The sequence below is a fragment of the Dermacentor andersoni genome, chromosome 3 (genome assembly GCF_023375885.2).
Source record: "Dermacentor andersoni chromosome 3, qqDerAnde1_hic_scaffold, whole genome shotgun sequence".
In the NCBI taxonomy this organism is placed as follows: Eukaryota; Metazoa; Arthropoda; class Arachnida; order Ixodida; family Ixodidae; genus Dermacentor; species Dermacentor andersoni.
In genome coordinates, this window is record NC_092816.1 from 2,420,476 (window position 1) to 2,444,804 (window position 24,329).

The 24,329-nt window shown below is 51.9% G+C and overlaps 1 protein-coding gene across 5 annotated transcripts in view; it reads left to right on the forward strand.

Annotated features, from left to right (window-relative positions):
- LOC129382171 (uncharacterized) overlaps window positions 1-24,329 on the forward strand; it is a 431,723-nt gene that overhangs the window by 52,625 nt on the left and 354,769 nt on the right. For all 5 annotated transcript variants that reach the window (XM_072287040.1, XM_072287041.1, XM_072287037.1 and 2 more), the window contains exon 2: window positions 6,498-6,580. In XM_072287040.1, the coding sequence (XP_072143141.1) occupies window positions 6,514-6,580 (67 nt within the window). In that variant the 5' untranslated portion in view covers window positions 6,498-6,513. The remainder of the gene's footprint in view (window positions 1-6,497; window positions 6,581-24,329) is intronic.

A 24,329-nucleotide genomic window follows, 5' to 3' on the forward strand; every position in this document is an offset into this window, starting at 1 on the left:
CGGTAATATACAGGCTAGCAATGCAGGCAATCAAATTAAAGCTTCAAGCATGGACAGAGAATAATGGCATTTTGGGAGAGCTTCAGAATGGCTTCAGAATAGGTAGGCGTTTGGACGATAACTTGTTTGTTCTTACTCAGTGTATTGAAATATAAAAAGCAGAAAACAGACCGTTGTATGTGGCCTTTTTAGACATTACAGGAGCCTACGACAACGTAGACCGCAACATTTTGTGGGATATTCTGCAAGGGGAAGGCTTAGGTAATGATTGTATACAGCTTTTGAGAGAGATTTACCTAGAAAATACCGTTTGCGTTGAATGGGAAGGGATGAGGAGCGCGGAGAAAATTCATATCAACAAGGGACTGAGGCAAGGGTGCCCTTTATCCCCGCTGCTGTTTATGATGTACATGGTTAGGATGGAGAGGGCGCTGGAAGGAAGTAATATCGGGTTTAATCTCTCATACAAACAGGCAGGTACAGTAACAGAGCAGCAACTCCCAGGTTAAATTTATGCGGACGACATTGTGTTGCTCGCTAACAAGCAAAGCGATTTGCAACGTCTGGCTAATATCTGTGGACAGGAAGGCAACAAATTAGGTTTGAAATTTACTGTTAGAAAATCAGGTGTTATGGTATTCAATGAAAACAGTGAACAGACAGTGGAGATACAGGGCCAAGAAATACCTCGGGTAACAGAATATAAATACCTTGGTATATGGATAAACGAAGGCAATGGATATATGGAAACACAGGAAAAAACCATAACAGTCAAGGGGAAGAGAAATTCAGCCATAATGAAGGACAGAGCGCTATGGGGATACAATAGGTACGAGGTCCTCCGAGGTATGTGGAAAGGGGTAATGGTTCCAGGACTTACTTTTAGAAATGCGGTTGTTTGCTTTAAATCAGGGGTACAATCAGGACTCGACGGGAACCAAAGGTCAGTCGGTCGCCTCGCACTGGGCGCTCACGGGAAGACTACAAATGAAGCTGTGCAGGGGGATATGGGCTGGACTAGTTTTGAAGTGAGGGAAGCTCGCAGTAAAATTGAGTATGAAGAACGGCTGAGGAATATGGAAGAAAGTTAATGGGCTGGGAGAGTGTTCAGGTATCTGTACAGGCAAAACATTGATTCACAGTGGAGGAAAAGAACTACAAAGCTTACCTGCAAGTATGCGGCCTGTGGGGTGGGCAACACAGCAACAAGGAAGGTCAAGCGGAAAGTCAGAGAGGCTGAATTAATCTCATGGGTGGCGGCAGTGGAAAAGAAACCTGCCATGAGTAACTACTTAAGAGGAAAAAACGAAATCAGGAAACAAACCATTTATGATAACTCAAAGGGAAGCTCATTACTTTTCGAAGCGAGATCGGGGTGCCTTAGAACACGCACCTATAAAGCGAGATATAAGAAGGAAGAAGAAGCATGTGCTTGCTGCGGTAAAGCTAGGGAAACGACGGAGCATATTTTGTTAGAATGTGAAGACGTCTACCCAGCGGTCGATTTAGGCACCACTGGCCTCCTTGAAGCCCTTGGGTTCAGCGGGAGCAGTGGTAAAGCAAACAGGTTCGCAATAGACATTAGTAAGAGGCGATTGGAGGATTGGTGGAAGAAAAGTAGGGAAACGACAAAAGACGGAGACGTACAAAAGCACAATTCGCAATAGGGGATCAGAAAGTTTGGACGCGGTAGTTCATAGTGCTTTTGTTTTTTCCTTTTTCATTGGTTAACCTAGGTAGGATATTAGGCAGCATAGTAGCAAGAGCTTGGTGGCGCAACCCACCGCCCCGTTCCAAAGGGGACGCTCATAACATCCATCCATCCATCCATGTGAGCGGCGCCGGAAAAATAATGCTCAACTCTGCTCCCTGCAAAATCATATACAGGAACCCTACTGGCTGTTGCCGCCGCTGCACGCATGCGCATCAGTGCGCGGCGAGGGAGCGTCTCTGCAAGCCCTCTTCAGAGCGCGCGAATCTGAAAGCAATCTTTGAACTTTATCGCGACATTTTCACCTATCGCAGATTGTTGACCTACGGACGCGTGTAACAGCCACTACTTACCCGCCGCGGTTGGTCAGTGGCTATGGTGTTAGGCTGCTGAGCACGAGGTCGCGGGATCGAATCCCGGCCACGGCGGCCGCATTTCGATGGGGTGAAATGCGAAAACACCCGTGTGCTTAGATTTAGGTGCACGTTAAAGAACCCCAGGTGGTCGAAATTCCGGAGTCCTCCACTACGGCGTGCCTCATAATCAGGAAGTGGTTTTGGCACGTAAAACCCCACAATTTAATTAACAGCCACTACTTCGTTCTTACTCGATCTCGTCCTTACATCTGCTGCTGACATGACGTCACTCGTTACTCATGTGCCTGGATTAAGTGACCATGACGGGCTCCATTTTACATTGTCTATTGCATCTACACGTGCGTAAAAACGGCTCAAACAAATCAGGGACTGCAACGGTGGCAATTACGATGCTATTAACATTGAACTATCCTCTTTCCTGGATCATTTCATTTCAACCTACAATGAGCAGTCCGTCGAAGATCTTTGGAATTCTTTTAGAACGAAAGTAGTTGATTTAACTAAAAAAATTATTCCTTTAAAAGCTGTTTACAACAACACTAATGCTCCCTGGTACAACAGATACTTCAAGTGGTTATCGAACAAAAAAAGCAGGCTTAAGCGCATTTCTTTTTTCTGTAAACGTTCTCTATGTCGGCTGTAAACTTCATCTTTTAGTGCCTTAATCGGCTGCAATAGTATTTTCTTGCCGTAGTTATTGTACAAGCCGTGCATGAGAGTGTGAATTTTCGTTGTTATTCCCTTTCTTGAAATTTTGAATTGTGTATTTGCAAATAACTGTATTTCTGTTGAATGACTGACTCCTCCCCTCTATAATGCGTGTGTGCCTTGAGGGTACAATTAATTGATCGATTGATTGATTGATTGATTGAATAATTAATAAGTAGATCTAGTTTAGTATGCGCGACGAGGCTCTGGCCAAGTTTTCTCGCTACTTGTGGTTTCGGAAAACATCCATTTTACACTCACGATATGCACAATTTCACTGCAGCTTCGCTTAGCTTAGTTATTGCAGTAGGCTGCCGAAATAGAAACTACAAAAATTAAACCAAACGATCTGCTTACAACAAAAACGCACATTCGCGCACCATGTGCAGGTACGACTTGTGATGCATGGTCTCACCATAGTTGAAACTCCCCGCTGTCTTCGCATCACCGCCTATGGCTGCTGTGTAAAGCAATGAAAAAGAAAATTATGTTTCTGTGCAAGTTAATGTTAACTCACCTCTTGCATGAATCTCAATAATTTTGCGTTTCTCTGTAGTTAACGTGTTTTGCATTTTAACTGGCCAAGACTGTGTTAGCCTGTGTGCTTGCCATTTCCTTCAGACGTGATGGGAGATACAATTGCTTCGATAATTGCACATTTTCACATTTTGGCCTACTAATTTGCCCTACTTAATCGGATAGTGTGTCCTGGCCGCAAAAAAGGCGTACTGCTATAGCATCGAATGGTTATTTTTCATTCTGCCGCGTACGTGTTGCGCATAAACCGAAGGGTACGTTACTCGGGAGCACATTAAGCTCCCGTGTTCCGATTTTCGCACCCGGTCGCGGCGGCTGCATTTCACTGGGGCCGAAATGCCAGAAGGCCGGTGACTCGCGCATCGCAGTGGTGGTCCAAATGAAGCCCCACATGGCGTGCCTCGTAATCAAATCGCGGTTGCGGCACGTAAAAACCCACAACTGGTCTCCGCTGGCGCATACCGCACGCGGTGGCGCCACGTTGTGCGCCGCATGTATTCGACATACAGTGGACTCGTTCACAGATTGAGTGCAGTGAAGACACTTGCATCCCAACGCCCGCTGTTGCAACACGCATGCGCCGAACAACTTCAACGCAAACTCCCTCAAGTTCACCGCAGTGCTTTACTGCAAATGGCGTACAAGCAACTTTCGCTTTCCTCACACTAAGAACAAATCAATTCTCGCTTGGAAAAGCAACAAAGCTGTCTCGAAGAAAATGTCGAGAACACAACCATTGTCGTCGTCACAACTTTGAGATGCGGAGATTCGCAATGCACGAGATTCTTAGGCGCCGACTTTTTTGTGCAGGAAGAAATCCGTTAAAGGAAACGGACTTGTGTATCCATCTGTCTGATGAACACTGCAAAACGCAGCGTGCAGAGTTTCTTGGGTGCCGGCTCCATCGTTCTACAATTGCACAGGATCGCTCTACTACGGCCATGCGACTCCGACCTTCGTGCGACGTTTTCTGCGCTCGCCGCTAGGTGTCGCATGAATTGCTGGAGCCGCAAAAGAGAGGAAGATAAAAAGAACAAAGAGATGCATAGAAACGTGGTAGAATGAAAACCACCTAGAGCATAAACTCCGACAGCCTAGGTGACTATTTGTCATGGCAAATAGCGCTCATCCACGTTTATTTCTGTTTTTTTCTCGCTGTCGAACGCTTCGCACTGTCACAGCAAAGTGTGGTAGCGATTCTAAGAAGGCTTCGCTGTAATGCCACAATAAAATTTATGATGTTGGCACCTTCCGTCGGAAGGAAATGCTAAAACATCCCCTGAATGAAAATTTCTTGACGATGTTTTTCTAGGCTAACTCGAGTTCTTGCCATCCTGTGGTCACCGTAGCGCTCCTTGCCGAGCACGTCCATATCTTGTATGATGCCAGGGTTAGCGCAGACTATAAGGTCTATTTCATTTTTAGTCTCGCCATTCCTGCTCCTCCACGTCCACTTTCGGCTATCCCGCTTTTGGAAGAAGGAATTCATTATCCGCATAATGTTCTGTTCTTTCAAGCTCTACTAATATTGCTCCCCTGCTATTCCTAGAGCCTATGCCATATTCCCCCACTGACTTGTCTCCAGCCTGCTTCTTGCCTACCCTGGCATTGAAGTCGCCCATCAGTATAGCGTATTTTATTTTAACTTTACCCTTGCCGGTTCCACGTCTTCATGGAAGCTTTCGACTTCCTGGTCACTATGACTGGATGTAGGCGCGTAGACCTGTACGACCTTCAATTTGTACCTCTTATTAAGTTTCACAACAAGACCTGCCACCCTCTTGTTAATGCTATAGAATTCCTGTATGTTACCAGCTCTATCCTTATTAATCAGGAATCCGACTCCTAGTCCTCGTCTCTCCGCTAAGCCCCGGTAGCACCGGGCGTGCCCGCTTTTTAACACCATATATGCTTCTTTTGTCCTCCCAACTTGACTGAGCCCTATTATATCCCATTTACTGCCATCTAGTTCCTCCAATAGCACTGCTAGACTCGCCTCATTCGATAACGTTCTAGCGTGAAACGTTGCCAGGTTCAAATTCCAATAGCGGCCTGTCCGGACCCAGAGATTCTTAGCACCCTCTGCTGCGTCACAGGTCTGACCGCCGCCGTGTCAGTTACTTCGCAGCTTCTGGGGACTGTGGGCCGGGGTTTGATTGTTGTATTCATATAGGAGGTTGTGGCCAAGTACTGCACCAGGGTGGCCAATCCTGCTCTGGTTAGGGAGTGTGTTACCGGTTCTGGTCACCGGAATCAGGCCGCACTCAAGGCCCGTTTATGGAATTTTATCAACACGCGGATTCCTTTTTCCTTTTTTTTTGTAATCCGGTGGAAAATTGCTCGGCACCGGGATTCGAACCACGGTCTTCTTGCACGCGAGGCGGATGCTCTACTTATACGCCACCGCTGCACCCTATTAGCAACAATTAAACAAGATAAAACACGCCACTAAATGTGATAGCTTACTTATTTTGCGGCTTTTCCCTTCCGCGTCAGGGCAAGCACGATACCGTCGCACGTGATGTCTACTCAGCGTCTCTTCCGAGCAACCAAAAGCACTGTCGCACGCTGGCGGACTACTTGGCGCGGTAACACCTGTGCAGAAGCTCCGCCCCCGTAGCTTCCCTCTTGTTGCCACAGAAAGTTGTCCGCGAGTATTGTTGGTTCATGGCTTGGGGGTTACGGCATTATAAAGTGTAGACAAGGACGCGCAGCGAGACACGGGCGCCATGCTTTGCTTTTTTAAGCCCTGTGGTACGAGGTGTCATAAAGCGGCTCGCGTACATTCTGTATGTTCAGAGCTGCTCTTCGCATGTGTGACCCCCAACAATTTCTTTTGAAGTAAACAAATTTGAATCTGAATCTGGAGAGTGTCCGCCAAACTAAGATGTAAAAAAAGGCGTATAATACCAGGCACTATTCAATTATGAGATAGATGTGTTTCTTAGATGACTATGAGGTGACATTATATGTGGTCGTTTCATCTGGTGATTTATTTGTTTGTTAGGTACAACAGTGTGGTTCTCAATGACACGTAGATGTCGTTCAGCAATCAGTCATTCCGTGCGGCCCGACCTACGGAGAAAGTCCGCGATCGATCTCAGTAATGCCTTGCGTTAAAATGGGTTCGTGCGAGAAAGTATGTTTCACCATTTTTTCTTCAGAGTCTGGGACCAGGCGATGCTGTCGCAGCTGTGCCGTGCCCAGCTGTGGTCCAGAGTGAGGCGCAACTGGAGCTTCGCTTGCGGTGAGTGCGCGTCTCTCTGTGCAGGCGCAGCTGCATGGACTGCTTCTGTCGTTCAGCCGGGCAGGCAGCCCGCGCATGCTAGCAGGAAGCGACGAACCTTGAAGTTTTCGTAATGCTGCTAGAAAAGCCGCTCAAAGAACTCAGAAATATGTACGTCTAGTGGTAAAGCAGCATTGTTATTCAATGCGGGGAACCAATGAAGGAGCAAGACGTCACTAACCTAGACTTCTGACCGTTGCGAGCAATAAGCCGTATCGACCCCTGGTCTCAATACCAGCTTCCTTTACACGGGCCCTGAAAAAGCTTAAAATACTCGGGGAACTTCAGAAGCGCAAGAATTTGGGATGATTCGTTCATGACTTCAGTGGAAACAGCACAAAATAAAAGGATGTCAGAAAATGATAGACAACAGCACTGATTTACAAGCAAATGTTTATTCTTTTCAGCAGCATATATATAGGTACCACTCTGCAAGAATAAAAAGAAACACATGAAGGGAGCATGCGTAAAAGTAAAGAGAATGCAATCACTCCGACAAAGGCGACATTTCCTTCTGAAGGAGCTAAATGGAAGGAAAGCTTCCACAAGCATCGCCACCCTTCTGGATGTGAAAGGCTTCGGAAATGAGTCGTGCGCGCTCACCGTGACACTTTCACATCGTGGCGCATTCTTTCAAACGTGGCTCACAGATACATTCAGCGCAGTGCAATGAAAGGTGGCCTTGATTACTGACCTCATTTGAGTATTCACACATGCGCTCATTAAACGCCCCGTTTGTCCGACATAGAAACATCTGCAAGAAAAAATAATCCGGTAACAACGTTACAACACTTGACAAGTGTTCTTTGTGACGCTTTCGGGAAGTTTTTACAGCGAAGCTGTATATGGTTCAGATGCAAGGTTTCGCGGCGCCTGCGAGCAGAAATTATCATCATCAGCAATGGCTCGAGCGTCGTCGTCGTTGGCGCCTGTTGGAATCGCACCGCTGGCACGAGTTGTTGGGGTCTCGGTGCTGACGCCCGTTATTGCCAATGGGTCGCAAGCCCCAAGGGTAGCGTTGGCCTGGCGGCCTGGGGCACTGGAAGCATCTGAAGGTCCCGGCAAAGCAAGAGAAGACTGGTAACAGAACAACTTGTTTATTCTAACATAGCAAAAGAGCGGCCGGTCAGGTCGACCGAAGTGGAGAGACGGGAGAGCACGTAACTCAACAGTACAAATCGGAGCCTCTCTCCTGGCGTCCGGGGGCAGCTGCTCTTATACCCTCGGCGTCGCGGTCCAAAAGAGAAGGTCACGGGATGAAGGTCACGGGATGAAGGTCACGGGACGGCGGAGCATGACCCCACGACGGCGCGAACTGTCGAGCCGAGAGACCTGCTGAACCGAGTGTAGTGACGCATCGCCAACCTTCACTTGGGGAGCTCCGCTCCCCTGATGCCGCGCTTTGACAAGCGTGGGCACACACACACACACACACACACGAAGACACGTGGCACTGAAACACGCCTGGACACGCTTGGCGGGTAGGCGTTGCGGCGGCGTCGGACGGGCCAAAATGTCCGCCGCTTTGAACAAAGCCCCGGCGTCCGTTGCATCCGCGCCGGCATTACCGCGCGTTGTAGGCGAAACGTAACAGACCGCCCCGCCGGGGGAAGGAGATCCCGATGGTCAGGGGACTGCATCCGCTGTCCGGAGGGATGTCGCTCGATGATGCTCATAACCGAAGTTGGGCGTCCTTGGGCGTTTCTTGAGCGCAGCGCACAGAGAAGGCCTCGTTCTCACGTTCAGGTGCACACAGGACACTGCAAAGTGACTTCGGGAGAGTTGACATTTTTGTTCTCGTTTCCGGCAAGCGTTAGAACCACGCCAAAAGTCAACCGCTCAGTCAGCAAGCACGGCACAACCCTCACTAAGCCCTGCCAGGCTCTTTCCCCTTTTTTACTGCTGCCTAGTTCCTTACAGTAGTTTAGCAGCACTCAGAACGCGTCCACAAATCGAAAAATTGCACTAGAAAGCACGTCATCACTTTGAAACACTACACAAAAGCAATAGGTTAAAAATCCTGCCTCAGGAAGAAAAACATCAGTAACAAGCAATTTTGAGGCTGATTCCCACGTTAGGGGCTTCGACTTAAGCCATCGGCGTTACCGTTGAGACTCCCCTTTTCGTAACGCACCTCAAAGGAATATTGTTGCAAAGCGAGGCTCCAGCGCAGGAGGCGGCCATTTTTGGGAGAGATGGTCTGCAGCCATTGGAGAGGGCAGTGATCCGTCTCAATGATAAACCTCGAGCCAGCTAGGTAACATGACAATTTCTGAACGGCCCACACGATACACGCACACTCTTTCTCGGTGGCGCTATACGCCTGCTCACGACTGGTCAGCTTACGACTAGCATACAGGACGGGGTGTTCTACTTCTCCATTTTCCCGTTGGCACAGTACAACGCCCATGCCTCGCTCACTAGCATCACACTGAACAACGAACCCTTTTGTGTAGTCGGGCGATCGTAGCACAGGCTGGCTTGTTAGGGCGCTCTTTAGGGCGCTAAAAGCTCTCTCCTTCGTCTCATCCCAGACGACTGTTTGCGGCTCTGTCTTTCTTAGAGCATCCGTCAAGGGAGCCGCGATATCAGAGTACCTGGGGATGTACCTCTGATAGTAGCCGGCGACACCTAAGAACGACCGAATATCGGTCTTCGTGCGCGGTTGCGGGAAGTCTCGCACAGCGGCCACTTTTATTTCAGAGGGGCGGCGACGACCCCGACCAATCACGTGTCCGAGGTAGACAACCTCGGCCTGTGCTAACTGGCACTTGGGAGCCTTGACTGTCAAGCCCGCATCGCGCAGGCGGGTTAGCACTGCCCGCAAGTGCGCCATATGCTCAGGCCAGGATGCGGAGAATATCGCTACGTCGTCTAGATACGGTAAAGCGAATTCTTGCTGTCCCCGCAACACTTTATCCATGAGGCTTGAAAAGCAGTATGGCGCGTTCTTCAAACCAAAACTCAAAACTTTAGGACGGAATGTCCCCATTGGTGAAATGAACGCCGCATACCTACTAGCCTCTTCTGTAAGTGGAACCTGCCAATAACCCCTGACAAGATCTAGGGTGGAAATAAACTGAGCGCTACTCACTCTCTCAAGGCGCTCCTCGATGTTAGGGATCGGATAAATTTGATCCTTAGTGATGGAATTAAGCCTGCGGTAGTCGACGCAAGGACGAGGTTCCTTGCCCGGTACCTCAACTAAAATCAAAGGGGAGGTATAATCACTCTCACCCGCTTCAATAACACCGAGCTGTAGCATTTTCTTTACCTCAGCCTCCATAATATCGCTCTGGCGGGGTGACACCCGGTACGCCTTGGATCGTACTGGCTCTGGGGAGGTAAGTTCTATGTCATGAGTAAGGACAGAAGTCCTACCAGGCCTCTCAGAGAACAGACCTTGAAACTCTTGTAAGAGCTGGTGTAGTTCTGTTTTCTGCTCAGGCGACAGCGATGCTTTACTTATTAAGTCACTAATGACTTGATCGGCGTCTTTCCTGTTTGTCACTGAGCCTAGTCCCGGAAGCTCGACCGGAAGCTCTTCGGGCACGTTTACCATCATGCACACCACTGCTTCCCGTTGCTTATAGGGTTTGAGCAGATTACAGTGGTAAACTTGCTGTGCTTTCCGCTTTCCTGGCAGACTCACCACGTAGTTAACATCCGACAGTTTTTGAACAATCCGCGCTGGGCCCTCCCACTGCACGTCGAGTTTGTTCTTTAGCGATGTGCGCAATATCATGACCTCATCGCCCACCTCAAAACGACGGGCCCTGGCTGTCCGATCATAATAAACCTTGGCCCTCTGCTGGGCCTCTGCCATTGCTTCACCTGACAACTCCTGTGCCCTTCTTAAGCGTTCGAGGAGCTTAAGCACGTACTCTACCACGACTGGGTCGTCGCCCCTGCCTTCCCATGATTCTCGAAGCATGCGAAGCGGAGATCGCAGCGAGCGACCGTACACCAGCTCAGCTGGCGAGAACCCCGTAGCCGCATGCGGCGCGGTTCTTAAAGCAAACATCACTCCAGGCAGACACAGCTCCCAGTCAGTTTGATGTTCAAAACACAATGCTCTCAACACGCGCTTCATGACGGAGTGGAGCTTCTCAACGGAATTCGACTGGGGGTGGTGCACTGAGCTGTGTAACAGCCTTACCCCGCACCTTTCGAGAAAGGCTGTCGTCAAAGCGCTAGTAAACACTGTACCCTGATCTGACTGGATTTCTGCAGGAAAACCAACTCGCGCAAATATGGACAGTAGTGCATTGACTATCTCAACTGAGCTGAGTTCTTTAAGCGGCACTGCTTCAGGGAACTTTGTCGCTGGGCAGATCACAGTCAAAATGTGTCGGTACCCCGTGGCTGTTACCGGCAGAGGTCCCACTGTATCAATAACGAGCCGTCTAAAAGGCTCCGTAATGATAGGTACCAACTTCAACGGCGCCCTCGATTTGTCCCCTGGCTTGCCCACCCGCTGACAGGTGTCGCATGTCTTCACAAAGTGGTCTGCGTCCCGAAAACACCCTGGCCAATAGTACTCCTGCAAGAGACGGTCCTTAGTTTTCTTAACTCCTAGGTGTCCGGACCACGAACCCCCATGCGACAAGCGCAACAGATCCTGACGATAGCATTGAGGCACGATCAGCTGATCGAACTCCACTCCTCTGTGGTCTAGATACTTCCGGTACAGGACCCCACCTCTTTCCACAAAGCGAGCATTTTTCTTGGCGATACCTTCCTTGATAATGCAGCGTATGTTTTCTAGGCTGCCATCCTTCTTTTGCTCGGCTATCAAAGCCGAGCGGCTGACTTTTAGCAACCTGTTAAGTCCGTCTGACGTAGGCGCGATGAGCAAATCTGGAGACAGCTCTTCTAACTTTCCCGTGTCGGGAATTTCCTCTCCAGTATCTGCTGCCTTTAACGCTACAGGCTCAATTTTATTCTGTTCGGGCGTGCTCTGAATACCAGCTTGCTGCGCCTCTGACCCTTTCTCATCGTTCAACAACGTCGGCCCCGCAACTACCGCCTTTGCAGCGAGCTCCCGAACCTTCGATCTGGTTAAGGCCTGAACGCTAGCCTCACCAAACAAAAGCCCCTTCTCGCGCAGGAGGTGATCGGACCTGTTCGAAAATAGGTACGGGTACTGGGGGGGCAGCATAGATGACACTGCGGCCTCCGTCTCAAGTGCTCCGAAAGGTCCTTCAATAAGCACTTTTGCTACCGGCAGACACACGCTATGAGCTTCCACTGCTTGCTTGATCCATGCGCACTCGCCCGTGAACATATCGGGTTCTACGTAAGAGGGGTGAACTACATCCATTGTAGCTGCGGAATCGCGAAGCACTCGGCACTCTTTCCCGTTCACGAGGAGGTCTCGCATGTAAGGCTCGAGAAGCTTCATGTTCTCGTCAGTGCTGCATATAGACAAAAACACGACTTGTGTTTTTGTTTCTGGACACTGCGCCGAAAAGTGACCCGGCTTCTGGCACGTATAACAAACGCGCGCTTGCCTCATCTCGAACCGCTTTCTGCGTTCGGCTTCGGTTGCCGCCGTCTCCTTACGTTCGGTCGGACTGCTTTCACTCGCATCCGCACTACGTGTGTCCCCCTTTGCTCTCATGGGCGTGAACTTTGGCCTCTCAAACTTGGAGCCAAATTCACCCTTTTGACTGTCCTTAGCTCCACGAGCCCGACGCGTCACAAACTCCTCGGCTAACTCAGCGGCTCTAGCCACCGTACTAACGTCTGGCCTATCCAAGACCCAGTACCGCACGTTCTCAGGTAACCGACTATAAAACTGTTCTAGCCCGAAACACTGCAGAACTTTCTCGTGGTCACCAAACGCTTTCTCTTCTTTGAGCCACTCCTGCATGTTTGACATAAGCCTGTAGGCAAACTCTGTATATGACTCACTTTTGCCTTTCTCATTTTCCCGAAACTTCCGACGGAACGCCTCCGCTGACAGCCGGTACTTTTTTAGCAGACTCGATTTCACTTTGTCGAAATCCTCTGCCTCCTCTCTCTCCAAGCGAGCGACTACGTCGGCCGCCTCGCCGGGTAGCAAAGTGAGCAAGCGCTGTGGCCACGTTTCCCGAGAGAACCCCTGCTTCTCGCACGTTCGCTCAAAGTTAACCAGGAACAAACCAATGTCCTCTCCAAGCTTAAACGGCCGCATCAGGTCAGTCATTTTGAACAATACTCGTTCTCCTGCACCGTGTGCCTGACTTCCATTACGAGCGCGTTCCATCTCTAACTCGAGACGCTTCATTTCCAAAGCGTGTTGACGGTCGCGCTCTCTTTCTTTCTCTTGTTGCTCTTTACGTTCGCGCTCATCTTTCTCTTTCTGTTCTTTAAGTTCGCGCTCCTGTTTCTCTTTTTGTTCTTTAAGTTCGCGCTCCTGTTTCTCTTTTTGCGCCTCCCTCTCCTCAATGGTCTCAAGGCATTCCGACAGCTCGTCATCCTCAGCTTCTAACTCAAGAATAGCCCTTAGCAGTTCTGGTTTTCTGAGTTTGTCTGAGACATCCAGACCCAACTCTCTCGCAAGCTCCAGCAATTTCGGTTTGCGCAACGACTTCAAATCCATGGCTGCTCTGAATGCTGCTTTCTCTACTGCCTACTATTGTCTTGCCGCAAACTAACCCGGCAGCAACGACAACCACAATTACCAGCTCTGTTTCTAACACTAACAAAAGCCTGGCAAAACTCAGAAGAAGAAAGTCCCGCACTCACCAAACCTCGCAGCCAAGACTTCAGCGCAGTCGTTCCGCTGCAGGCAACCAGTCATCACACAGGGCTCGTTGCGCTGCTCCCGGATGGTCGTTGTGCTGCTCAGCATACAGTCAACCGCATCTCTTCGCTGCTGGCCTCCGTTGTCGCGATCCCACCGCTGGCAACCAGATGTTGGAATCGCACCGCTGGCACGAGTTGTTGGGGTCTCGGTGCTGACGCCCGTTATTACCAATGGGTCGCAAGCCCCAAGGGTAGCGTTGGCCTGGCGGCCTGGGGCACTGGAAGCATCTGAAGGTCCCGGCAAAGCAAGAGAAGACTGGTAACAGAACAACTTGTTTATTCTAACATAGCAAAAGAGCGGCCGGTCAGGTCGACCGAAGTGGAGAGACGGGAGAGCACGTAACTCAACAGTACAAATCGGAGCCTCTCTCCTGGCGTCCGGGGGCAGCTGCTCTTATACCCTCGGCGTCGCGGTCCAAAAGAGAAGGTCACGGGATGAAGGTCACGGGACGGCGGAGCATGACCCCACGACGGCGCGAACTGTCGAGCCGAGAGACCTGCTGAACCGAGTGTAGTGACGCATCGCCAACCTTCACTTGGGGAGCTCCGCTCCCCTGATGCCGCGCTTTGACAAGCGTGGGCACACACACACACACACACACGAAGACACGTGGCACTGAAACACGCCTGGACACGCTTGGCGGGTAGGCGTTGCGGCGGCGTCGGACGGGCCAAAATGTCCGCCGCTTTGAACAAAGCCCCGGCGTCCGTTGCATCCGCGCCGGCATTACCGCGCGTTGTAGGCGAAACGTAACACGCCCCTCGGCGCAACCGCGTGAAGGCGCTCGTGCTCGCGCGTTCGTCGTCTTCTTCCACAGCCGGCCCCATTCTGCAAAAACTAGCATCATCGCCAATGGCTCTTTCGAGTACGGCTCACGTCACGGCTCTATAGCGACACGATGCAATTGTTCTCAGTTTCGTCCCGCCGGTCGTCACCGGGACTGCCGAAGAACAGCGCGCGTGCGGACGCTGCAATGCGGCGGCCGACGAGCGCGAGGCGTGAGCGACGAGCAAGAACCGACGAAGCATACCGTAAGTCAGGGAAGCACCTTCGTGGTCGAGGGCTCAACGCCGATGAATTCAGAGTGCGAACGCGAGGTTCCAAAGAGACTTCCTTGATATCGGCTCTGCCTGCAACGTTTGCGACGGACTGTGTATGGTTCGATAACGACCTCACTACGACCGCTGCCGTGAGGGGCAACGAGAAGCGGCAACCTGCGTTGGCGGTGTTAACGCGGTGTTTCCCCTGCGAGTGCGTATAGGACTTGTGTGTGCTTGGTACGTGTGGCTCTGCTGAAGGGCGCGGTTCCAGGTTTTTTGACAACGAACGCATCGTCCGAAGCGCAATGCCGATCGTATCTACTTCGCTAGTCATCCACTTTCGCAGAGTGGCTCACGAATTGTCGTTCTCGCTGTTGACCCTTTGGCGCAGATTAGCGAGCTTCTTTAGGCAGAGAACATTAAGCCGTTAACCACCTTCTTCGGGATGGTGATTAACGGGTCAGCTTATAACTGGTGCAGATACAAAATTACAGAAATATTTCCCTGCGGGCCGTTCTCACTCTGAGCAACTCCCAGGTTCTTGGTTTTGAAATGGGTTAATAAACAATCAGCGACGCTCGCCAGAAGCCTTAAAGGGACAAAATTAAAAAATTAAATTATGGGGTTTTACGTGCCAAAACCACTTTCTGATTATGAGGCACGCCGTAGTGGGGGACTCCGAAAATTTTGACCACCTAGGGTTCTTTAACGTGCACCTAAATCTAAGTACACGGGTGTTTTCGCATTTCGCCCCCATCGAAATGCGGCCGCCGTGGCCGGGATTTGATCCCGCGACCTCGTGCTCAGCAACTCAACACCATAGCCACTGAGCAACCACGGCAGGTTGCCTTAAAGGGAAGCTGAAGAGTCTGTCGAATTCAATAAGACGCTGATATACGGACGCGGGAACCTTATAAACCATGCAGGTAACATTTTGGGGGGGGGGGGGATTTTTCACTTAGGAGCGACGCAATCGTCGGTTAAAATTGCGCTGTAGCTCAGCCCCCCGTCGAGCGCCGCGCGCTGCTGCTGACGCTGACGATGCGAGCGGAGACCGGAAACCGCGACATAGTGACGTCAGCACTGGTGTTCCGTTCCTTCGCTGTCTCCGCGACCGTGCCTGACAGGGCTTATTTATGCGTGCGTGCCGTCCTAATCTGCTTCGCTCGACCCTACATTCCTTTGTTTGTGTGTATATAGGAGTGGTAGTTGACGTGTACAGCATCAATTGAACTTGTAGACTGATCATGCCGGCGTTCTGTGCAGCCTACGCTTGCACGAACACCAGCGGCCGCGATAATGTTCCGATGTTCCATTAGTTCCTGCAAGACAAGAAGCTCTCAGCTAAGTGGGAGGCTGCTGTGAAGCAAAACAACTTGGAGCCCTCAAGAACAACAGTGTTCTGCTCTAACCACTTCCGTGACGATTACTACCGGAGTTTATCAATAATGAGTGTTTTGGGTTCTCCTTCGTGTTAGCACGCTGAACGGAAGGTGCATGTTTATCTCCCACCTTTGACGCAGGTTTCATCGCCAAGCGCCGCGAATTTTCTATTCGCACGTGTGTTGTGAAACAGCCTGCATGCAGCTACCATAACGCAGTGCAAGCGTGAAGTTTGCATGTGTTGGAAAGCCTGCTCACGCCAGGACGCTGCGCTCCCCCTTCTCTCGCACACATAGAGCAACTGACCATCTCACGTAACCGACGGAATTAGCCGGTTACGAGTAGCGTGCGAATGGCGCGCTGATGAAGGTTCTATACTACACGAGCTGCAACAGCCGGTAAACTTTTCCCGCGTTTAAACCGTCTGTGTAGATTGCCGACAGCTTTGGGGCAGCGCACAAATGCCGAACATCGCATCACCGCTTACGTTCTACTAGGAGGCATGCAGGAACATAACACTACAGCTGTTTGCCCGGAAACGTACTCACTGGAACGCTGAATGCAGCTTAGCAAAAAACATACTCACCAAAGAACATTTCCAACACAAGGAGATGCTAACGCTTCGCCTTCGTTCGCGTGGAAAGTAGTGCTTGCACCAGCATATTTTGCTTCTTAGAGAGGCCGGCTCTCCGCAGTCGGCTCGTACATGTAGGGAGTAAAGTATAAACCCCTTACAAGTGATCTTGCACGCGACAGCAACAGCGCGACAAGCGAGGCGATGGCTGTCGCGTTCCCTCGTCGCCTGCAAGCCGAACTCCACGCGAGCGACTGCGTTGAGCGACGATTTCCCGGTATGAGGGCAGCAATATACGCGCCGAAACTAGCGTGACGAATGCTTTATCAATTTAAGCTGATGTATTTTACTGAAAAAGGAGCATAAAATATTTCTGAATGTCTTGCACTAGGTTCTTATTCTTGCACGTGTAAAATTCAATAGTTTGCTCGTTCCGTGCGACAAACAGTAGTATTTGAGTTATGTACATTCAGTTCCGGCTTCGCACTCTTGGCTCGTCGCTCATAGCACTTCCGGGCGACGAGCGACGAGTTCTAGGTTTCTAGAAACGAGCACCGAGCGATGTGCTCAAGCGACGGCCCATTTTGTCGCTCGAAGCCGTCGCCCGTCACCGTCGCGCGTAAAATCGCTCTCGTGGAGTTTGGACTTAACACCTAACTCCTCAGAGAAACACAAGCTCTCGAAAATTTCCATGACCGTCTCAGCAAAATAGCACCGAACTACCTTGCGCCGTGCTTCGTGTGTAGCGGCAGCAGTCGGTCCGGACGAACACCATTGTTGACGTCACGAGGCGCCCGACCAATCACAGGCGGAAACGAGGCGCGCGAGCTGGGCGCGTCTGCTGCTGCACTTTTCGTCGAAATAAAATATGTTTGCGCTTTCTTTCGCTCAATTTCGATGCGATATTCGAATTCAGAGGGTTGAAAACCACGACGTAGTGCTCTTCACTCATTTTTTCTGGAAAAGCTTTCAGCTTCCCTTTAAGGAACACCCTGCTAGTTTTACGCTTTCTAATTCAGATGTGAAGTTGGTTCTTCCTTGGTGATTACAAGAGCTGCTGAGGGCCACTTTCATGCAAGCTTTTTTGTTGCCTCGCTTCACTATCTCTGAGTGAGCGGAAGTGTATGTAAGGCGGCTCTTGGGGGCGAGACCGTAGCGCATACCACCAACGCATACGGTTATGACCGAAAATGAGCTCCCTACCTAACTAACTTATTATCGGACGGAACCTCAGTTGTCAATTCTAGGGCACTTCATTGTGAGAGGAACACCTAAAAACAATTGACTCACCATCCCGTGGCCCTACGAAAGTCCAACGAAGCTGTTGCAAAACCACCACATACAACAGCTGAAGGGGGTACTGAAGATTCGGATGCCTGTTTTGAGCTTGTTCTTTATTGAAACGTATGCTTTTCTGTGTGTTCTGTAGGCGATTTCAATGGATGTATACATTATTTGCTTCACTTTGCTGAGCGCTTGTAGCCTCTGCCATAAAGGGGTATGAACCATTGCATTTTTTGCTTGCTTACACGGTGGTATGAGCAATTGCATTTTTGCTTGCTTAGGGGAATATGGGCTATTGCTGATGATGGTAGATGCTTCACGTAATAGTTCTGCGGAAACCCGCAAGGCGGAGAGAAGTAATTAATGAAAGGAAAATGGGGAGCATCCACCCGAACCTAGCTAAGTGCTACAAAGGAAACGCAAACGGGTTCTTCGAAAGAAAAGCGTGGCAGTTGAAGAAAAATTCGCCCCGGTCCGGGACTCGTACCCGGGACCACCGCTTTTCCGGGGCAGCCGCTCTACCATCTGACCTAACCAGGCCGCTAGCAGACGGCTGGCGAAGTCGAATTTATGAACAACTCGGAGGCAAAGGCAAGAGTTTGACGTAATGTTTCTGCGGACAACCACAATGTGGAGAAAAGTGCGGTGGTCAAGTCAAGGTGGTCCGGGACAGCCCGCAAGCGTTTTTACGATTGCTAATAGGTACTGCGGAAGTGGCATTTGTCATGGCGCTCGACGTTTCTGCACAGGCGCGAGAGCGGGTGCGAGAGCGAAAATCTGGGGGCCTTTTCTCCTTGAATATGTGGGTCTGCCAAGGCACAACGGAGGAGATTTCTTAGCGCATGCTGTATGCGTTTGTCCCCAAGACATGCCGGCATTGCGGAGTGCCGTCGAGTTTGATTACGCTCCGCCGCTGGCTGCCCGCGCGGTGAGGCAGTGGGCACGGACGCCCCATTTGGCGATCGCTAGTCGCGACGATAGATTGCATTTTTTAGAAGCACTGCTCCAGGAGGGCACATGTAACCGGCAAACGGACGCCTCAGGAGAGCACCAGAGGTTCTAATAAAGCAGGCGGTGACCGGCTGGCAAATGCGTCTGGCCGGAGAACATCGTCGTGCTCCTAAAGCACCACAGCCCCAAGGCCCAGGTCGCTCGCGTCAGCTTGGACAACGAACTCCTTGTTGAGGTCGGGCAGCTTCAGTTCGGCTGTTTCCACTAGAGCTCGGGATAGTGCATGAAAGGCACCCTCCTGCTCAGTACCCCAGCTCCATCGTGGCGACTTTTTCAAGAGTGCGGTCAAGGGCGCTTGAAGAGCGGCACAATTACGGTTGAACTGTCTGTAGTAGTTCACAATACCCAAAAAGCGCCTAAGGCCCTGAATGTTCGCCGGCGTTGGGTATTCGACGATAGCTCGCACCTTCTCATCTCACTGCAGAACACGACCCCTGTCGATGATAAAGCCCAATAGGGAAATGCGAGTCTCAGCTATTTGAGCTTTCTTCGGGTTTAGAGTCAACCCGGTAGCACGCAACCTTCCGAGGACGTCCTCCTGGTGGCGGAGGTGCTCCTCGAACGTTCGAGAGAAGATGACAACGTCATCGAGGTACGCCAGCGCATAGCATACCCCAGAATGTGGTCAGTCAATCTCGGGAACGTAGCTGCAGCTCCAGAGCAGCTAAATGCCATATGGTAAAACTGGTAAAGGCCTCGGTGAGAGGTGAACGCAGTTTTCTCCGCATCGGCAAGCTCCATCTGAACTTGCAGGTAGCCCTAGCTAGAATCCAGAGTGGTGAAGTAGCACGCATGACCTAGATTAGCCACAATTAAGTCCACGTTAGGCATAGGATAAGCATCATTCCGTGTGGCCTCGTTCAGCCGGCGGTAGTCCACGCAGAGTCATAAGAGCAGTCTGCTTTGGGGACCATTACCACCGGCGAACCCCAGGGACTGTTTGAGCGTTGGACAATATCGGTCTCAATAAGCTCATCCAATGCCTGGTCGATCGTCTTCCTCTTCGCCACACTAATGGGGCGAGGATTGCATTTCCACGGCCGTGCGCCGCCTGTGTTGAACCCGATGTCGCATAAGAGAGGTGCAGCCCGGTCGTTCAGTGAACATCGGGCTGAAGCGAGTCAGAAGCGATGACAGGCGTGCCTTTTCGTTTACCGACAAGCTGTTCGACAAAGGCAGCAGCGAGCAGTCCGAGCTGCTGCCTAACCGTGTGGTGGCCCGGGTAGCCGGCACCTTGCGCGCCGTAGCAGCGCAATGCCCCTGAGAAAGCGGTTCGCACCGACCGTTTTCCGCCGTGCCGGCCAAGGGGCCAGTATTGGCGGCAGAGTGAGGGACACGAGTAAAGGGGGCAGCGCTAGGTCTCCTCTCCTCCTGCTCTCGCGTGGCATCCGGCGTCTGAAGGGCCGCCACGGCGGCCAGCGCGAGTGTAGCAAAGAGTTGCAGGGAGTCACAAGGGCTTTCTGCTCTGTAGCTTCCGCTTGCGATGTGAATCACGATACCCGTGCGTGAGAGGAAGTCGCGTGCGAAACTCACGGGCATGGAAAGACCCGGGAGAAGCACAAAGCGTTGACGACGCACGCGATTCTCCCAGCGCACAACCAGCCGCACAGAGCCGCACGAGGTAGCCCTGCCGCTCGCCAGGTGGAAGGCGGTGTCGTAGGCTCTAATGAGGACAGAACGCCGGCGCAAATGAGCCATAACCTTCTCGCCAAACAGTGAGACCGAAGCCCCGCTATCCAGCAGCGCCACAAACTGCCGACCAGCGATCCTAAGGGCGACCAAAGGTGCCGGCGTGGGGGAAGAGTCAGTTCCAGCGCGACACGCCATTGGAGGTGCGTTTCACCCCCATGCGCTCCTGCTGTCGCCATCGGCGAGGGGGAACTCACCGGCGGCTCGTACCATTTCCCGACGGGCGAGGCGGCTCATGCGTCGGGCGGCACGCTTTGCATGTTGGGGTAATGTGGCCGAGTTCATCACAACGGTAACGGACAACGCCTCGGTCCGACTGAGGGGCCTGGGTGCATCTCGAGCGCTAGGTAGCTTCCGCTCGCTAGCCAAAGGGGCGCCGCGATTGGATTTCCCTTCGTGCGCAAGGGCAGGGGGTTCTCGTTCGCCGCACGGGGAAGAACAGCTCGTCCAGGCGTGCGAGTACGGGTCGAGGGCGCGGTCAGAATGGCCACGCGCATCTCGGTGTTCTCTCGTGGCTGAGGCCGCCTCGTATTTCGGGGAATCACGGGGTGACGTGTCACCACCACGCACAACGAGGTTCGAGAGAGGCTGACGGCGGTGGCGGCGGGCGGTAGGCTCTCGCTGCCAGTATTTCGCCCTGAATCCGCTTCACGATAACGGGCGCTCCGAAAGTAAGCGGCGAAGGTTGGATGGGCTTGACGAATGGCCCGCTCCACCTTTTCGGTGTCAGATGCCAAAAGGTCAGCAAGAAGATAGAGCTCCTGCATAGCCCTGACATACTCGAGCAGCGATTCGTCAGGGTGTTAGGTGCGAAGCCCTCTAGCTCGCAACGCATGCAGCGCTCATAGTCAGGAGAAAGGAATTCGCTGCGGAAAAGCTTCCTAAACTCCTCCATCGAACAAGCTTGGTGGCCATGTCGGCACCACCGTGCCGCGTGGGCTGTTAGCGAAACGGGCAATACAGTGCCTAGCATCACCCTGTCGTCCAGCCGCGTGGGCTGTTAGCGAAACGGGCAATACAGTGCCTAGCATCACCCTGTCGTCCAGCCGCGTTGCCTGTTGATAGCGGTGCAGCGCGTCGCGATACTCTGTAGCACTCATGCGGTCCGAATAACCACCGTACTCCGGGAGAGGTACCCGTAGGCCGCTTGGCATGCCTGGCTGAGCGGACTGGAGGCCTCCCTTCAGAGCACTAGCCTGCGAGCGCGCCGCTTCTATCAGGACTTGGAGAAGCTGTGCGGCTGCGTCGTGTGGCGGCATTTGCTCCGGGCCAGGCGCGGCGGTCTGGGAAGGACCAACCAGCTCCTGTTCACTCAAATGCACGCCCGACCCTGAGGGGCCAGAAAACGTCATAGTGGAGAACTGGGTGCCGCTCCGACAGGTGCATGAGGCCTCACACGAAGGGCGAACGGATCGACGGCGGAGCGGGGTGGCTCACGCGCGTCGAAAATGTTGCTCAGCTGCGCATGACGCAGGCGGTAGTCGGAAAGCGCGGCGACGTTGTCGGCTGAACGGGGTGGCTCGTGCTCGACATGGCCAACCAGCTGCGCTCGGGACAAATAGAGGCCAGCGAGCAAGGAGTCTGTGCTAGCACCTAAGCGGGGTGGCTCCAATACGGCATGTAGGGTACTCAACTGCGCTCGGGACGAAACGCGGCCAGCGAGCGTGAACAGCACGTCGGAGGGGCTAGTATGCACCTGCTCCGCGCGCGTCTCAAACAGTTGAGGAAACCCAAAACCGGCACGGCTAGGACTAGGGTACACATCCGAGCAGTTGACGTAACCAAAGGGCTGTCCAAAGGAGGGATCGCTCCCGCCCGCCGAAAGCAGAGGATCGCCGAGGCGAACGTATCTCATGCTGTCGGTGTCGTCCGTGTCGAAGGACATTAAGTCCGTAAGGAGGGGATCCAGCAGGAACGAGGGCCGTGAAGGGGCCTGCTCTGACGCCAAGCCGAAACCGAGTGGGGCGCCAATTATGTGGAAGTGGGTTTGCACAAGGCTCACCCTACGAGCGACGGTCAGGAAAGGACACGACGCTCCTCCACTCCGCAACGCAGAAGGCGATACGGCAGGGTTCGTCGACTCTCCGACTAGGCGCAGAGAAGGCTCCAGAGTCAGATCGCCAACAAACGCGAGTTTATTCACCCAACATACAGCACAGGGCGACAGCCACGGCGGTTACGGGCAATAGCTCACCGCAAGACCGATCGAGTACGTGCGCCCACTGCGCCAGGGCTCACAGCAGTCCACCAAGCGCCAGAACGAGGAGTCGCGGGAGCAAAGGTCCCATGTAGTGAACTAGCCTACTCAACCTACTAGCAATTGTGAATACGCGTCCCGGTTACACCTGCTACCATTTAAAGGCTACAAGCACTCAACGTCCCACCCGGCTGCACGTGTTGAAGCACGTGGCGTGAAAGGACGCTCTAACCATACTGCAAAACCAAATGTACACAAAACACACCAGCGCACACGAAATACGAAAGAGACAAAGAAAAAGAAGAAAGCCACCCAATTATTATTTAAAGGCTAAAAAACATCAGCAAATCAAAAACAGAAGCAAGCTCAAATCATGCACAAAAACTTATGATTTCGTCGCCGCCACAGAGCTCCGAAAAGCACGTCCTTTCGCCACAAAATCTCAAGCCAACCGCTCTGTCTTGGCTCGGTACCGCGTCTATCGGGTGCCGTTTTACTTACCGACGTCAACAAAGGGTAGTGATGGCGTATGCGACGTCATCGCTCCCCCAGTTATGTGGTGGGAGATTTGAATTTTGAAAAAAGGTATTCGGATGCTTGAGATGCAATTTTTTTCGTAATGTAAGTATTTTTTTAGCACGAAACAAGCGTTGCGAAGTTTCTGGAATGGTATTTAGGCAGTCTACGTCGACCTAGCATTAGCCTGTAGTGTCCCTTTCATAGCTTACGTCTCGATAGTGCCTGCAGAAAGCCGAGCGCGTCCGCGAGAATCTGTAGCTATATTTGTCTCCGCTCCCAAGCACAGCCGAGCAGCATGCTCTGCCCGTCCGCCATCGATGTAGTCTGCATACAGCAGCATCTCCTGTGGCCAGCGCTATGGTGTTCCGTGCAGTCACTGCATGAATTTTACATTCAACTGACGAGACTGGTTACTTAGCGGCAACTTGGTGGCATACCGAGGGGAGGCTTCGCTGCCACGGCTGGCAGTCGCTCACCGTGGCCCGCAATGCAAGCGTGGCTGCAACTGTTGAGACCAAAACTCGAGCAGCGCGGCGGGTCAGAGATCGCGCGCCCACCGCACTCTAGGAATGCGCTCTGCGATTAGCGTCATTATTGTTGTGCCGGGTCACGACGACCTGACCCCGCGGAGCCTGACCTCCGACCGCAACATCCGCTTCATTGGCGCGCCGAGGGAAAGAACCTGTTCTGTGACAAAACGTCGGCGCCTCGGAGGTGCACTGGGGGCCTCGCTCTCCTCTGTTTTGTGCCTGCTCAATTCCGAGCACATAAGCACACTACAATCGGGGCCAGTGAACACAACAACACTACGCTAGACAAAACGTGGCAATTTATGCGCAGTCATATCTAAAATGTTCGTGCTGCAAGTGCAGCTAGTAAACTTATTTCTTTCTTCTTGCAAATGTACTTCCACTACGAACGAGTTCATCGTTATGGCATACCAAATTAAGAAACACAAATTGTCCGGATTGCTAATTTCATTCCGACATCATGTAGTAGTAATCCATTCTTCCGTTCCCCTCGTTCAGTCACGTCCTTCGGACGACACACAATGTGTATGGTGCTGTGAGAAGAGAGATTATTACGAAAATTAAAGATGTCATCTCTGCCATGTGTGAACCTTGCTTCTTCGGGTAAAGCGATTGTGGTGATAAAGATGGATATAAAGTAAATGAGCGCAAATCGAGATAATGTAAACGCTGCATGCGCACTTCACGTGT